General features: G+C 45.2%; 1 protein-coding gene and 1 long non-coding RNA gene across 22 annotated transcripts in view; one reads left to right on the forward strand and one right to left on the reverse strand.

Moving 5' to 3' along the window:
* The window catches only part of VLDLR (very low density lipoprotein receptor), a 30,056-nt gene extending 26,991 nt beyond the window's left edge, over positions 1-3,065 (reverse strand). For all 4 annotated transcript variants that reach the window (XM_019730074.2, XM_019730066.2, XM_019730055.2 and 1 more), the window contains exon 1: positions 2,932-3,065. In XM_019730074.2, coding sequence (XP_019585633.2) covers positions 2,932-3,013 — 82 coding nt within the window. In that variant the 5' untranslated portion in view covers positions 3,014-3,065. The remainder of the gene's footprint in view (positions 1-2,931) is intronic.
* Positions 2,992-15,670, forward strand: part of LOC109446564 (uncharacterized) — a 125,441-nt gene continuing 112,762 nt past the window's right edge. For 9 of the 18 annotated variants that reach the window (XR_012495730.1, XR_012495728.1, XR_012495736.1 and 6 more), the window contains exon 1: positions 3,326-3,439. This is a non-coding gene — a long non-coding RNA (uncharacterized LOC109446564). Of the gene's footprint in view, positions 3,092-3,324; positions 3,440-3,811; positions 4,015-15,670 lie in introns of those variants that run through there. The other 9 variants (XR_012495740.1, XR_012495739.1, XR_012495741.1 and 6 more) reach the window with 3 other exon arrangements.

The following is a 15,670-nucleotide window of genomic DNA, read 5'->3' on the forward strand; positions in this document are numbered from 1 at the left end:
TTTTGAGCATGGAGGCTGCCATAATTTAAATATGCAGCTTTGTTGTACTAAAATCGTAACATTTGGCAGCTCTACTGACCTAGGCCTTTATACGAGCTTTAGGTATCTGGGAATTCAAGCAATAAAAACAATGAAAATGACACAGGACAGGGTATATAGTTAAATATCACATGAAGTGGGCAATGGGGCGATTCAGGGAGCAAAGCTGCTCCAGACTTTAAGAAGCTGTCATTGTCAATAAGGGCTAACCCAGTGACCTCCTTTAAAAATCTCTGCTCACATTCTCATTCTTTGGCCTCGATGAGGGTTATGACCATTGGCATACCTTCCCTTGGTGCTACAAGATGAGTCAAGTTTATTTTCCCCTTGACTGCCAGTCTCCCATCCCTCCAGGTCTATTAGTGCTGTCAATTTCACCGACCCCTCCCCCCACAATGTGAGAAGTTCTGTCTACTCTTTCGCTAGCTGCTAACCATATCTGAATTGCTCTCACAAAGCCTTTGTTCTTCTAGGCTTTGTCCTTAACGAATAGATGGCAGCCCAGATCCTAATCTTGACTACCTAGGCTGGAGGAAAATGTCCTAGAACTCGCAGTCAGGTGTACTGCACTACTGAATTTTAACTTCTCGCATTAGTTTGCCTTAAGTTCCTTGCCAGGGTCTTAGACCACACCTTTCTTGTCCTACAGTATTTTAGATCAGCACCGTAAGTGTATGTGCCTGAGTGTGTGTGGGTGGCGTGGGGATGGGGAGAAGGGTAAGTGTAGACAACCAGGGCCAGAAAGTCAGTCTAGAACTTTGAACTTCAGACAGGAGCCAGGCTGGGTTGGATTAGGGTCAATACCTGCCTCAGCCAACCCTAAATTCCCTCCAGTTCAAAAGGATGTGCCTCCTTTCCTTTGAAGAACTTAAGTCTTGTATAGGCTTCTATTTTCCACTGTTCATGGCATGTCACATATTTCATAAGTGACCTAGGGGAGCAAAAGGGATCTTCACCTACTTAATACAAGGTGAACATATGCCTTCAACTAACTCATTTCAACTGTTCAGGTGCATTCCTAACATTCTATAGGATAAAGTTAACCTCCAATGGAAAGTTATTCTATGTTAAATTAAGAGAATTCCATGCAGAGAAGAACATGTAGCAAAACCAAATCTTTTCTCCTACATTCCTGGACAGTTCTCAGTAAGTTCTGATATATTTTAGGATTTTTTTTTTAAATGCTATGAAAAGTATGATGCAAAGCATGGCACTATTCTGAGAAATCACTTAATAAGTTAATACTGCTCATCCCTTAATGATTAATGCTGGAGTCTGAAAACTCTTGTAGGCAAAGCTTTTCCAGGCTCTCGGGTTTGTTACACATCGGAGCCCATCTTCAGGACACACACTCCGTTTCTGAGGAGTCCGGGCAGGGGAAAGCATTTGAGAACAGTCGGGCCAAGCCTGTCAGGTCTTTTACATTCCCTTCAAGATAACGCTTCTCAGGCTGCTCAATTTCTAGTCCGCGGAACCATGTGACCAACCTAAACGTGACCAGGAGGCCAGCCAATCGCGGCTGGCAGACAAGTCCGTCCCAGCTTCACAGGCTCGGGACAAATGGAACCAAAGGGGAGGGGGCATTCAGAGACTTAAAACCACCAAGTATTGCCCCAGAGGCTGCTTGACCACACACTTTAAAGTTCGTTCTCACTCAGGAGACACGTGACTGCAGGCAGGAGGGCGTCGTAAGCCGCCAGGCTACAGGAGCTAGGAATTCTGGAATGGGTACTGAGGGCAGGGGCAGTGTTCTGCCCCAATTCCCTACAGCTGGCAGGCAAATCCCTTGGTGTCAAGTCAAGACCACTTTAGGGACCTGCCAGGATCCTGACCAAATCCTTTTAGAAGAGCTTCCTGTCGCCTGCCCAGGAAAGTTGTGGGGCCCTTAGTGGGAGAGTGGCTGAGGACAGGGCCCCCAGGCCCCGTACGACAGACCGTGGAGACTCCACAGGAGTCTCCAACAAGCCACAGCCACACACCAGCTCTCGAGCTACTTACTCCCTTTGATCTATTGTTTAAAATGAAGGCTAATTACAGCCACTAGATTAGGTCTCAGTTCCTCTCGAGGAAATCTCACCGGTACGAGGATCAGCAAACTAACCTGATTTAAATCTTCGTTCCACTCCCCTCCCCCGTTCAACTATAAGGGAGACCCAAGAGCTTTACAAACGCTGCCGGAGGTGTGGAAAGGGGAGAGGAGAGAAACATCTAGAGAGGAGTCCTATTTCAAGCCTCACTCGTCCTCTAACCCTCACTCCAGAAAGATAGCCAGGTGCCGGGGGAGTCGCAGTCCGGGCGCGCACGCCGCGCACTTCTGGAAGCTCCGCGGAGACTACGGGCTGCAGCCCACCCAACAGGCGCCCCCTCACCACCGCGGGAGACTCACAGCCCCGCCTGGCACCCCGCGCCCGTGTCCCGGGAGACTCCCACTCTCACCCACCGCCCGCTCCCACCCTCCCTGAAGTCGGAGGAGCGCGACCCCGGCTGCCGCGCACGTCTTGGCCCGGCCCTCTGCCTCTTTCTTAACACTCCGCCTGGCAGAGGAGACAGAACCATTGTTCAATGGCCCAGAAGCCCCCATTCCCCAGCCCCTGCCAAGCGGGGTGAAAAACGAGGCAAAGCCGTGGCTCTGGGGGTGGGAGTGTAAGGGAATGAAGACTAGTTCAGGCAAGGCTTTAGGACACCCCAAACCCCACAGTCCCCCAAGCCCGGCTCCCCATAGCCGCGGCGCTGACAGCTCAGAAGCACCACCAGGGTGGGGAGGAAAGGAAGACGAGGAGAGTGGAGAGGCTCCTCCTAGGAAGGGGGTGGGCAAAAGGAGACCCGCGCCTCGGGGACCCAGGCGCCCCGGCTGGGTCCCGGCAGCTCGAGGAGGGGCGCGTCCTCACTTACCCGCTTCGGTGGTGTCGCTCTCCCCGGGCGCCCCGCACAGTGCGAGCAGCAGCCAGAGCGCCCAGCGCGCGGACGTGCCCATGGTGCCTGACTGGATGGTGCCGCCGCCGCTGCCGATCGCTCCGCACAACAAGTTACCAGCCTTTCGGAAAGGAGGAAGGTGGTGGGGGCAGGGAGGGAGGAGGGGGAGGAGGAGGGGAAGGAGTTAGAAGGGGGTAAAGGGAGCGAGGAAGAAGAGGGCACCCCCTCTCCTACAACTTGCACAATCTCCTCCCCACCAGCCACCCCACCCACCTACCTACCTACCGACCTCCCTCCCCTGGCTGCAGCAGCAGTGCAAGTCGAGCCTGCGGGAAGAAAATAATGCAGGCGCTGCAGAGGAGGGGAGGGGAGGGTACGGGAGGGGAGAGGAGGGAGGGAGAGGGGGTGGGAAGCTGCGAGCAGAGGAGAAGACAGAAGAGAGGAGCCGGCCGCGGAGCACCCACACTGGCGACTGCTGGAGCGCGGGGTGAGGAGCGAGGAGGAGCAGGAGGGGGAGTGGTCAGCGGAGGGGGGAAGGGGAGAGGCGGCTTCAGCCCTTGTTTCTCATCAACGCGCTCCTCTTATAAGCTCAGGGCAGCCAGGTGCCTGCCCCGGGGGTGTGTGAGTGTGTGTGCGAGTGTGAGCGTGCGGGTGTGAGTGGCCGTGGCCGTGGCCGCCACCCGGACTGCTCCTGGGGCCCAGCTGCTCCGCGCGTCCGCCGGAGGCTCACGGGGGCCCGGGGCGGCAGCTGGTTGGCTCGCGCGCAGCCTTCGCCTCCAATCCTCGGCGCCTGCCCTAATTTCCTGATCCAGGGAACCTGCCGCCGCAGCAGCTGTGCGCTCCCTACAGTCATTACTGTACTCTCCGGACAGCCGCCAACAGTAAATGCAGCAGCGGCAGCAGCAGCAGCAGTTAGCGCTGATGCAACTATTGCTGCTATTGCCACCGCCTTCCCACTAACTGGGCTTGCAGCCCGGGAGGCATTTGCAGCTTCCAGGGGCAACACGAATCTCTCTACCACCCTCTCCTGCGCCCCGGAGAGAGGCTGGTACTGTGAGGCTGGTAGGTAGAGGCTTCCTCCGGCCTCCCCTTTCCATCTGAAAATGCTGAAGAGAAATGCTGAAGAGGAGGGGTCTAAATGTTCGGGCTGCACTGATGTGGGGTTCGGGGTGCCTGTCTCAATTGCACGCTGAGATGCCTTTTTTTTTTTTTTTTTTAACCAAAAATTAAATGTGTCTTTAAGTGAGAGTGTGTGTAACTGAGAGTGCGCGCGGTTGTGGCTTGTCCTCTGTAATAGAACGCGACTAAAATAACCCAGTCTGGCGTGAGGAGGAGGGAAATTGCTAGCACAGCTCTGCATTCTCTCATCAACAATTAGAGTTAATTGCTAATTGCACAAAATGATAGTTTGAGGGCCTGTAATTAAAAGCTTAACCTTTTCTTGTTTGGGGGAGGGGAACCCCGTAGGTTTATTCTTCTTGATATAGTTTATAATATTCAATTACATGGCTTAAGGAAAGAAAGAGAGAAGCAAAGGCAGGACTCCTATTAAAGGATTGATTCTTGTTTTGTGCCTGACAGTACTGAGCCCATAATTTGCTTTTTGTGTACTTCAGTTTTCTTACACACTTTCCCCTGGTTGAGGTACATTGTCTGGTGTGGTCTGTTGGGCATCTAACAAGACGAGGAGGGCTATTTAACCTTCTTAAATAAAGGGTTTATATATTTTTAAAACTTGTTTTTATGATGAATGCTCAAACTCCACGGATATCAATAGGACCATGCCCTGGGCTGTTCTGTTGGTGATACGGGAAGTGGTGGGCATTGCCTAGCTGCATTCTCCTTGTCCTGGTTCTCCTGAGCATTTGTCAAGGCTCGTCATCGGATGGGACATTTATTAGGAGCTTACTGTATCCAGGAGATGAAGAGGAGAGGAAAAGTCCAGGTCAGGATACACCTTAGTTGGGGTCAGGGGATATCCAAATTGTGAGTGATCAACGTGAAGGGGCTTTACGTATTGGTGGAGTCTTGCAAAACAGCTCACTTTGAATGCTATTTTGCCCATGCTGTGGCTACGTGTTTGATACAAACTGCAGCAACCACACACATGTTGCTTGTGAAACTGATTTGAAATTTGTTTTATGACATTTAATAGTGAAGATGCATGCGGATGTTGTTCACCTAATAGGCATTAAGGTGTGATGGTAAAATCTTAAATGCATGGCGTTTTCATGGTCTTTCCTTGGGGTTCTGAAAGACCATCTGATAATGAGCTGTGTCACTTTACAGAAGAGAAAAAGTTAGAGGGGATGAGTGGCCTTAATATGAACAGGTACAACATTAATACACAGTCATAGGGCTTGTTTTAAACATTTTACTCAGAGATAAATATGCATTACAAGCTAAACAGTGATATGGTGTAATAAGACTTATCTTTGACAAACATGTATTACACTGTCTATCTCTCCAAGGGATACAAATAAACTGTTGGCAAACTTAGCTGCAGCTCTGTGTTCAATCCTGTAGCTGTTTTGCTGAATTAAAAGGAAACATAACTTTTGGCTCCCACTCTGATTGGCTGTGTAACTTGGGAAAATCACTGTGTCTCTCTGTGCCTGCCTTCTGACCTGTAAAGTAAAAACAAAACCAATCCACATAATATCAGAGTGCTCTGTGACCTCAAGGACCAGCTCTCTGCAAAGCATGGATTTTGAAAAGAGGAAGGAGGAATGAATTTGATTAATATAGAAAAGAGGAAGGAGGAATGAATTTGATTAATATAGAAAATAACTGAACGACCAAAACGATACATTTATCGTGAGTGGAGATTGATATGGTTGAACAAAATGGGCTCAGAGAGGTTGATACTGCTGGATATAGAAGAATTTAGGTAAATGTGTAGGCAATCCCATTTATCCCACAATCCATTACATTCATTTCTTTGTTAGAGGAATACACACTGAGCATCCCTACACATTGTGCTAGGCAGTGGACATATGGAGATGCTTACTCAAGGAAGCTCGCTCAGGATCTGGTGGGGGAGGCAGAGGAGTGACAATTATAGTACCATATGCACAGTACAAGGGATGCTTAAGGTGCTATAAGATTGCAGGGAAAGAGGAGCTAAACTGCCTGGGGGATGAAGAGTATCAGAAAAGGCTTTCCAGAGCCGTTGTCTCTGCGCTGAGTAGAGTTGTCGTTTTTAACGAGTAATTCCAATTCTCCTTACTGATGGACATAAGGTAGGATTGCACTTCTTGGCCTCCCTATGGTTGGGTGGGACTGAAAGACTAATTTTGGCAAATTATTTGTGAGCAGAAGTTACAGGGTGCCACTTGCAGACTGGAGCATTTCATTACTTGCGTGAGGCCCTCTCAAGGAATGTTCAAGAGGTAGCTGGGTGCTCCATTAGCGTGGTCTCTGAGTGACTAGATTAGTAGTTCTCTGCTGTCTACATGTCTCTGGCTATGGTCACATAGAGTACAGGTCAGCAAATGGCCAGTGGCCTCTTTGTACAGTCTATCAATAAGAGTAGTTTATATATATATATTTAAAAGATTATAACAAAAGAAGAAACTATGCAACAGAAACCGTATGTTGTTCACATGTTTACCATCTGAGTGTCTAGAGAAAAAAACTTGCTTAACACTGACAGAGTGAGAAATAAACCTTTGCTTTTTTCGTCTATTGAGCTTTGTTACCTTAGCATGACCTAGAATTAACCTGACTGATACATGGTGTTAAGGATGAAGGAAGACCGTGGTGTCAGAGGGAACAAAGGTGAAAGAGCCTCACGTATTCAAGGAAATGCAAGGGATTCAGGATGGTTCAAGGGTGGTGGTCAAGTGGATAATGGCAGGAAGTAACACAGAAGAAGACAGGCAAGGAAGGACTGGATTATGTGGAGGCTTGTATGTCGTGCTAACACTTTGGACTTCATCCCATAGGCCATGGTGAGGGCTTGTGGTAAATTTTTTTAAAATTATTGTTATGCAATTTGCCTTGGAGTATTTATAAAATACAGAGAAAAATAAAATGATTTTTAAGAAGCATATTTTCAGTGCCAAGAGATACTAAGATTTTATTTCTTTCCTTTTAAAAATGTATTTAATTTTATCTTCGTCACAGAATTGTATCGACATGACTATAATTGGTCCCGTTATGGATCTCTTTGTTTATTTACTTATTTGTTAATTTACTTTTGTAAATAAAAAATATGTATACATGCACCACTATCACCTCCAAGAAAGAGAATATTGACAGTAACACACATGCATCTAAGTGCTTCCCTATGAATACATCTCCTAGCCTTCGCCCCTGGAGGAAACCACTATTGTGACAGATTTTGATCGGAGGCCAGACCTCCAGTGTGTTTCAAAAAATTCACTCTGGCAGTGGTATGAAGGGTGACTTATTTGGGAAACAGAGTAGAATAAGACTAGGGGGCAGACAATTAGAGACCCTGGTAGTGAGGGAATATGTAAAGAAAGGACGGGAAGAAACTATTATTTGCAGTCAGAAATGTGCATATAGTTCCTTCATGAGTTTTTCTCCCCAGTCCTTTAGATACATCTCTTAGGACAGTGTTTTCCAAACATGCACAAGCCACAAGAATCACTGGTGGGTGGCCGGTTGGCTCAGTGGTTGGAAGGCAGTGTTCATAACACCAAGTTCACCAGTTTGATTCCCACATGTTCCAGTGAGCTGCGCCCTCCACAGCTAAATTGAAAACAACGACTTGACATGGAGCTGATGGGTCCTAGAAAAACATACTGTTCCTCAATATTCCCCAAAAAAATTAAAAAAAAAAAAAAAGAAGAATCCCTGGTAATGTCTGCTAAAAGAGCAGATTCCCAGGTTCTCCCTCAGCGATCCTGACTCAGTAGGTCCAGGGCAGCAGCTCTCAAGAAGCAGTATGTGTAACCTTATTCAGGTGATTCTTGGGATTCGCCAGGATTAAGAAACTCTCTTAGAGAATTCTTCAGTGCAGTTTTAACTGCCAAGTAGCTTTTGTTCTCACAAATTTGTATACCTTTATTTGTCCAATTTTTCCATATAAAATGTAACAGTGAAGGTGGGACTTTTCTTTAAGCCCTGTGAACTAATAAATATGGGCAGCCGAAATAATATGGGCAGCAGAAATAATCTTCAAAGCATTTGCTAGTTGGAGGCATTGATTACTGTTTTCTATGCCATAGCTTTACCGTAGGAAGTAAGAAATGAAATGAACTGTCCCCTTCCGAAGTATTTGATGATAACTTCCTAGGTCTCCATTGCATCATTGCATCATTTTCTAATTGTGTGATAACCCAGTGAAATGAATAGAATTTACCCCACTCCAGTCTCCTAGGCAGGGCCCAATGGTCTAAACCAGTAGGTCACAAACTTTAGCTTTCATAAGAATCACTTATAAAAACACAGATTGCTGGACTCCATACCAATAGTTTCTGATTCTCCAGGTCTGGGGTGGGGCCCAAGAATTTGTATTTCTAACAAGTTCCCAGGTGACACAGGTGCCATTGGTCAGGAAACGCACTTTAAGAACGACTGTTCTGAACCCACCAGCATTAGTTCTCTGCTCAGCCACTATGATTCAAAGGTCTCAACCACTGGTTGGATGTTTCAGCCCTTAGCACATAAAACAAGTTGGTCCAGTTACAATGAAGAGAATTTTGCTTGGTTAGAAAGGCACTGTCTTTTAAGCAATGTGGTGTATGGACGTTAGGCCAGAACTGCTGTAGACATAGTGCCCCCCGGAAGGAAGCCAATTGGAAGACTAACTGACCCACAGGGAAGAGGAGACTGAGAGAATCAGAGACCCAACCTTGACCTTGAGTCTGAGTCCAGTTCATCTCCTGCAGAAATCTGCCATTCTGTAGGACTTCTCACTTGCCTGAGCCAATAAATTCCCTTTGTGGCTTAAGCCAATTTGGACTGAGTTTTCTGTTACTAGCAAGTAACTGATAGAGGTGTACTCTTGAGGGAGGTGGTGTGCGTGTGGTGAAGTCCTGGGTACAAGCTACGAGTGGCCACCCAGTGGAAATGCTATGTCCCATTCCTCCTCGCGGGTACTCAGAAGAGGAATGCAGGTATTAGTGAGGACTGGCTTACACAACTACTTTCTTGTGCATCTTGACCAAGTCAGCTCTCCACCCGCACGTCAACCCCAAATCAAATGCTCAATGTAGATTTATTACAAATGAACCAGCGCTGAGGGTTACAATCTAATAAGAACACATTTTTTTTTTTAATTCCAAGGCTAAGCACTATTTTGCAGGCTATATTTGAACAATATCAGAGAGTAAAAATGTGGCCAAATGCGGTCGTTAAGCCTAGTATGAAACTCCAAAATGAGCTGAGTATGAGACTAGACCAGTGGTTCTCCACTGGGAGCAATTTTTCCCCCCAGTGAATATTTTGGCCATGTTTCAAGACAGTTGTCATGCCTTGGGGAGAGGGTCTACTGACATTTCTAGGGTAGAGCCCAGGGCTGCTGCAGAATAAACATCCTACAGTGCCCAGGACAGCCCCCCACAACAAAGAATGATCTATCTGGTCCAAAATGGCAATGGTGCCACGGTGGAGACAGCCTGGGTTAGACTTATGAGAAGCCAGATGATTCTGTAATGTGTGAGCTTTTTATCTGGAACAGCGTAGGACAACATTATTTGGAACTTGGACGGCCCAATAGAAAGATGTTTTCTCTCTCTGAACAAAGAAAGCACAAATTGGGTTTTGTCCAGTCGATGACATATGTGAATGCAATATCAGAGGGTAGTGGGTAGATTTACAGACCTGGGAGTTGTAATGCAAACAAGTAGTTTACATTAAATTGAGTAGGCCAACATAAGGCATCCACATACGGGTTTTGTTTTGCTTGTTTTTCAATGAAGGAATGAAGTTCTGGACCACTTTTCTTTTACTTTCCAGAAACTCTGATAATTAATTCCTAAGATTCTGGTCCAAAATATGATTGTTCTCATTTGTCATAAATACAATTTGCAGGAGATTTTGGAATGCAGTGCTATGGTGTTTAAAACACTCTCAATAACAGGAGTTTCTATGGAAATGGCGGCTTTGTGGCCCCTCCTGGGCTAGCTAAGTATAGATGCTTTTTTTGGACATATGAATTTTAATCTGCAAATTATGAGTAATGCAGCGAGTTTTTAAGTATGTACCATTTCACCACGACAGTTCCATTTTCAAACTTTTAGTAGTTTTGTGAATGTGGATAGTTGACGTATCTAATGTTTTCTTACTCGTTATGTGTGTAGTTTAAATTCATATTATGCCACTGCTCACAATCTCTGAGGAGCTGAGTTTCTGAATGGCTATGCTTCTTTCTAACCTGGCTCTTTGGGAAGGTTTTGTCTTCGCATCTCTAAATTGTTTTTGAAACACATTTATGACGAGTTCCAATGCTGACAGCCACTTTATCTGGAGTGTGGAGGAGACTCCCAATTCTCAAGCCTGCTTTTAGGGTTCTGTGGTAGGTTGAAGGAGGTGTAAGTAACTCAGAATTGTTGAAGGGTAGAGTGGTGTAAGGTGGGAGTACAATTGAGGTAGGTGTTTGAATATTGTTTGGATTTTTATCCCATAAGCAATTAGTAAGCCATTGAAAGTTAACACACAGATTTCTGGACAATGAGATCAGATGTGTGTATTTAGAAGTATGAGAATCTGAGAAGGTGATTAGGATTGTGCAGGATCCAGAGGACAGCCACGTGGTACCCACAAGCCTTCACACATTGAATGAATGCAGAGAGGCTGTGTAGGTTAATGGTTAAGAGAGAAGGTGCTGGAGCCAGTCTTCCTGGATTCAAGGCCTGGTTCCCTCACTTACTAGCTATGAAATTTTAGGCCAGTTATTTAATTTCTATCTATACCTCAGTTTCTTTCACCTGAAACATAGTCCCAAGTATATGTACTTCCTATGAGAATTTAAGGCATTTATACAAGTAAAGCAGTTAGAACAATACCTGGCATATGATAAATGCTCGGGAATTGTTAGCTACTATTGTAAATAATAATGACATTTATTATTGTTGTCATGCTCAGCAGCCACCATATAAAAGACGGGCAACAGGGTTACAGGTATGGAGCAGGGTTAGAACAATGAAGGCAGTGGTTCTGCATCTTGCCTCCAGATTAAAACTCCCAGGAGAGCTTTTAAGAATATCAACACTGGAGTTCTACTCAGACCAATCTAATAACAATATCTCAAAATGGGGCTTGGGTGTGCACATTTTTAAGCTTCCCAGGAGATTCACACTCTAATTGTGACTCACTTGGTGTCAAGCCTGAAGCTCTGGGCCAGGGTGGTATAGAAGGAAAGCTGCTGGTAAAGTTTAAATGGACTTCACCCTCAGGCGGACAGGGAAGTTTGTTGGCTGCTGCAGAAGAAGCAACCCCCTGCCAGTGTTCCAGAATGGCCTCCTCTTCCTCACTCTGTGAATCCTGCTCTGGGCCCAGCATCTCTCACCCAGCTAGATTCTCAGCTGTAAGAGAGCCAAGGACTGTGGGAAATCAGAGGCTTTCCATGGCCAGACTGTTAGGAACCCAGCAGGCGTCTACCTATCAGTGATAAGATTACATGTCACCAATCTCATGCCTTAGCAAATCAATCTACCAACAAGGACTTGTGGAGTACCTTCTTTCAGCCCAGCCACATGCCAGGTGACTGGAGGGAAGCAACTAGATAGCAATGCTGCTGCTGTTGGGCAGTGAGTTGTTATTGCTTTGTTTACTTTTTCTCTGGGAGCCAAAATTCAGCCTTGTTAAGTGATAATTGACAGTCCTTTCTTCTAAGGAAGTTTTCCCTTGGATTTGCTGCCAATAGGAAGTGTATTATTCCTCAGAGCACCATAGCATTCATTTATCGAGTGCCCACTCAATTATGAGGCATGACAGAGTTTGCCATCTAAAAGAGAAAAGACCACTTAATGATTCCGAGAGTCAGAAGTCTGGAATAAATGGATAGACAGATCAAAGAGTTAAGGGGATTCCATTGTAATTGGAGAAGCACTTTTAGCAGGAGCTGTGTTTTCCACTGAAATCTTAAAAGACCCCTTGAATATGTTGTGTGGGAGAGACAGTATGTTTTTGAATATAAAGGAATAGTGATTTGAGCTGATCATGTGACCAAGTGCAGGTTGTGGTTTTGTTAAACTGTGGTGGGAACAACTTAATACCGGGCAGAAATTAGAATTCTGTCTTGAGACTTGAAGGGTTATTTCTTCCACCCCAGGATAAATGGAATGCTCTCAGAAAGTCTGTTTAGAACAGCAGTTTTCTAGGTCTGATTGTTTTTCTGGGTGGACAATTCTTACATGTGAGGGAAATTAAAAGCTTCCCCTTTGGGAGAAGTTTCCTTTTAGAGTTGAAGAATGGCTCATGGTTATTGACCCAAATTGAAGGACAATTAATGCTTCATGACCCAAATCAGATTTTGTTCCCAAATTGACTTAGATTAACTTTGGGAAGAAGACAATGGAAGCCATTTGGAAGCACAGGTCTTATGTAGACAGAGATGGAGAGATGACGAAGGATTGGGATTAGAATGAGGGGGTTTGAGAAATGAGACATACCTAAGATTTCTAATGACTCTAATACTTGCCCTTCACCTTCTTATCCATAACACCCCAATATCATCAATATCCTTCTTTGAAATCAAAACCTACTTTTTTCCTGCTAAAAGAAGTACGCACTTTGAGGAGAAAAATGATGGTTTAAATACTTGTAGGGCCTGCCATGTTTGTGAGATTGAATGGGACTGTACGTGCAGACCTCTTAGTCAGGTTCTCTTGGTGAGCTCCAGAAACACACCCTTCTGGGAATAAGTGACTGCAAGGAAGATGGATCATTGTTTAGCTGTCTCTTTACATTCCTTCATTTCTCTCGTTTTCGCCTTTAGCAATAACTCAAAGGAAGAACAAAGAGGCAACGGAGAGAGGGGTGGCTGGCACAAAGATTATTCCACACACTCAACAGAAAATCTATGAAGGTCATGGAAGATCTTCTCCTTTTATAGTGGTTCCATAGCCCTCGCCTGGCTGGAGGGGTAGTCTTCTAAATGTAAAACAAACAAACAAAAATGATGGCTATGTCTTACACAGTGTGAGAAGAATGTCTTGGATTTGCACACTGCCTTTCTTCTAAAGGGATTCAAAGTACTCTGCAAACATGACATCATTCCTCCCGGGGTGGAGATTGGACTGACCCTCAGGAGAATAACCCGTCTACAGCAGTGTGGGGAGCTCAAGCACAGCTCGGTATCCTTATGGAGTTGAAGCTTGTGTCCCCAGGTTGTTTGAGTTCTAAATCTCACATACAGAGAGATGGGCATTACTACTAAACGTGGCTAGATGAAGTCTAGGTGAGGGCTCATGCTTTAAAAAAGCACACTGTAAATTTTTAGTTTCTTACTCTTTTCTCTCAGATGACTGTGCTTAGAGCTGGCCTCCTTCTAGCATATCTCTCTGTCTCTCTCTCTCTCTCTCTCTTTTTTTTTTTTGGAGCAAGGCAAAAATAAAATGGTAGAACAAAACAAGAGACACCAAGTAGTATTTAGTTACTATGACAATCCCAAATTGGCTCGTCTCAGGTAAAACCTGGCGTCTTAGACAAGATTCTTTGGAGAGAAATGAAAACATCCGATCTCCTTCTGTTGTTTTGATTAGGACCTTTTGGCAGAGTGTAGTAGTTAGAAATTTTGTTAATAATGTGAAGGGGGAAAAAGCAGTAGTTAGATATGTTTTCTGTCTTTGCAAGGACATATTCATCACCTCCAATAAAGTTTCTTATTTACCTTTTCTTCATTCCACCCCCCAAACCCCTATCCTGCCTTCTGCCTGGCTCTCTTAAGAAATCTCAGGAGGTTCTGCCCATGGAAGAAAATTCACTGGATGTAGAGGGAAGTGGAGCTGTGCCTTGTAGATCTAATATCATTTCCTTAAATCAGGTCCACTTCAGAGGAAGATTCACTGGGGAAATTATTGGAAATATTGCAACAAGGATTATTTGGAAATTGAAAGTGAAAACAGGAACTCTTTATCATCAGGTCAAATTCTCTTCCCATTTCCTCTGACTCTGGTCTGAACTGGCTTCGGTTTGTTTATTTCTACTAACAGGTCTGGTTCCCTGTCAGACAGAGTAGCTGTTCCTTTACAGTTTTTATTTTCTTAATCACCAGAGTAACTCTGGAAGGGAATATTACTGGCCATTTAAATCTTGCCCTGCTATAAATACTTTTTCTGTATCTAGGCTTGACAGTGCACATGTTGGGTTTACAACCACAGCCGTAAGTCAACTGTGCCTTTCCAATGGGGTTATCTGGATTTTTTGAGGGCTCTTTGCGTTTTTCTCCTAAAATACCCCTTGTTGATTTTTTAAAAAACCTTCTTGGGGGGATGGTGGGAGTCTTTGATTTATTTGCATTGAATGAGAGATGGTGATGATTTGTGGCATTTATTTATAATTGGACTGCCAAATGTATCTTCTCACTTTCCCTGTTGTACACATTGCTCTTGCTGAGAAAATTCCAAGTGTCTTACTTTTCAAAGTCTAACCCCCTTAGTATAGATGCATGGAGCCTCCTGTCTCTGTGAGTTCTTCACTCCCTCTTCCCACCTAGATCTCCCTGCTACAGTCATGTGTTTTCTCACAGCTTACCTTTGACCTTGATTGCTAGTATCACGTGGGAGGGGTCTATGACATTTTTGCCATTGTATGCATGTTGTCATATCCAGTAAGGTTGGGGATCACAAAACATTTCTATTTGTTTGCCATGTAACTGTGCTTTTCTTTTGTTATTTTTAGACTTTTAAGGCTCTGCCCAAGCTCTTCAACTGCACTGACATTTCCTATAAGTTTTGGGATCACAACCGTGGAGCCCACACTAGCAGGGTCTAGCATGCACGTGCTTACAGGGTCCTTTAAGTGATGAATGAGGATGATCTGTGCTCAGCCTGTACTGACAGTACCTTCTGTAACCTGTAGAAATTCCGACTGAATCAGAGCTCAGATTCAGAATGTTTGAAGCCTTCATCAAGTTCTGTCCTTTGGAGTATGTAACGTGGCTCTCTCATAGATGTGACACTCCGTACTGGAATCTTTGTGTTAACTTGACAGCACAGAATCAGGGACTGGGCACAAGAGATATCTATCTTGTACTAAAGTTGCTTTGTGGAAAGAAGTCAAAAGTGGGATTCCACTGTGTTTAATTTTAACCACTGAATGTGATCTGTGGTACTTGTTTGTTGATGTAGATTATGCAGAACAAGCACCATTCTTAAGGTGTAATCTCTGATGGGTGGGCACTGGGGTGCACATCTGTCCCATGCACACAGCCCGGAGATGTTCCAGTTGGTGGCAGCAAGCGCTGGTTTCTGTGTCCCAGAAGCCCACAGCCTTTCTCACTCACAGAGTTGCGTGCAGCAACCAGATCTAAGTTCTGAGAGGCGCGCAGGAGAGCTGTTCCACCAGAACCTGGTGTGCTCTCAGAGTTCAGGAGTGCCCTCCGAGGAGATGTGGTGAGGTGCCATGTTTCATAAGGGAAAGGAAGAATGGCCCTTGTCAAAGCAAAGTGGGATTTCAGAGAGGAAAGAGACAGCTCTCCTGCTGTGATGAGGAGCTCATGCAAACAAGGGGCACTGAAACTTGCTGCTCTTCCCCGGCTCTGCCCTCTGCCGGGCCTTTGAGTTTTGGAATGCAGGGGATA

The sequence above is a fragment of the Rhinolophus sinicus genome, linkage group LG04, assembly GCF_036562045.2.
Source record: "Rhinolophus sinicus isolate RSC01 linkage group LG04, ASM3656204v1, whole genome shotgun sequence".
Lineage (NCBI taxonomy): Eukaryota > Metazoa > Chordata > Mammalia > Chiroptera > Rhinolophidae > Rhinolophus > Rhinolophus sinicus.